At 47.0% G+C, this 761-nt stretch overlaps 1 protein-coding gene across 1 annotated transcript; it reads left to right on the forward strand.

The window, feature by feature from the left end:
• Positions 1 to 3: 3 nt before the first annotated feature.
• On the forward strand, positions 4 to 480 carry LOC129685522 (olfactory receptor 1468-like; the record flags this gene model as incomplete). Its single annotated transcript, XM_055619041.1, has 1 exon — positions 4 to 480. A coding segment is annotated over one exon (477 nt), but the record flags the coding sequence as incomplete, so codon positions are not given.
• Positions 481 to 761: the final 281 nt, after the last annotated feature.

Below are 761 nucleotides of genomic sequence, written 5' to 3' on the forward strand. Positions count from 1 at the left end.
TGGGTCATCACAAACCTGCATGCTCTCTTGCACACTCTCCTCATGGTTCGACTCACCTTCTGTTCCCACAATGAGGTGCACCACTTCTTCTGTGACCCCTACCCCATCCTGAAACTCTCTTGTTCTGACACCTTTATCAATGACCTGATGGTCTTCACTGTGGGTGGTGTGATATTCCTGACACCATTTACGAGCATTGTTGTTTCCTATGTTTACATCTTCTCTAATGTCCTGAAGATGCCCTCTGCCCGAGGGATAAGGAAAGCCCTGTCCACATGTGGGTCTCACCTCACCGTGGTCTCTCTCTTCTACAGGGCCATCCTGGGGGTCTATATGCGTCCTTCATCGTCATATTCGCTACAGGACACAGTTGCCACTGTCATCTTCACAGTGGTGACACCATTGGTCAACCCCTTCATCTACAGCCTGAGGAATCGTGACATGAAAGGAGCCCTAAGGAAGCTAGTCCTCAGATCCTAGGATCTGAAAATTTAAAGCTCAGAGGACTCCCAGCCATCATGCATTTGTTCATCTTTACAGAAAAACAGATGCACAGATTTGTATAGAATTCATGCACGGCTTTTCCTGTGACTAATAACAAAAAGTCATGGTTGTGTTTTTAAATTTGAAGCTGACAGGCACACATTTTCAAAAAAGCAGCGATGCGCCGCCTCTGAAAAGGGCTTATTCTAAGGGGCTCTTTTCACAGACAAGCAAGCCTGGGATAACTAGGTATGCTGTGGTTGGAGTTGGTCCCTCCC

The sequence above is a fragment of the Psammomys obesus genome, unplaced genomic scaffold, assembly GCF_907164565.1.
Source record: "Psammomys obesus unplaced genomic scaffold, mPsaObe1.curated_primary_1811, whole genome shotgun sequence".
NCBI lineage: Eukaryota > Metazoa > Chordata > Mammalia > Rodentia > Muridae > Psammomys > Psammomys obesus.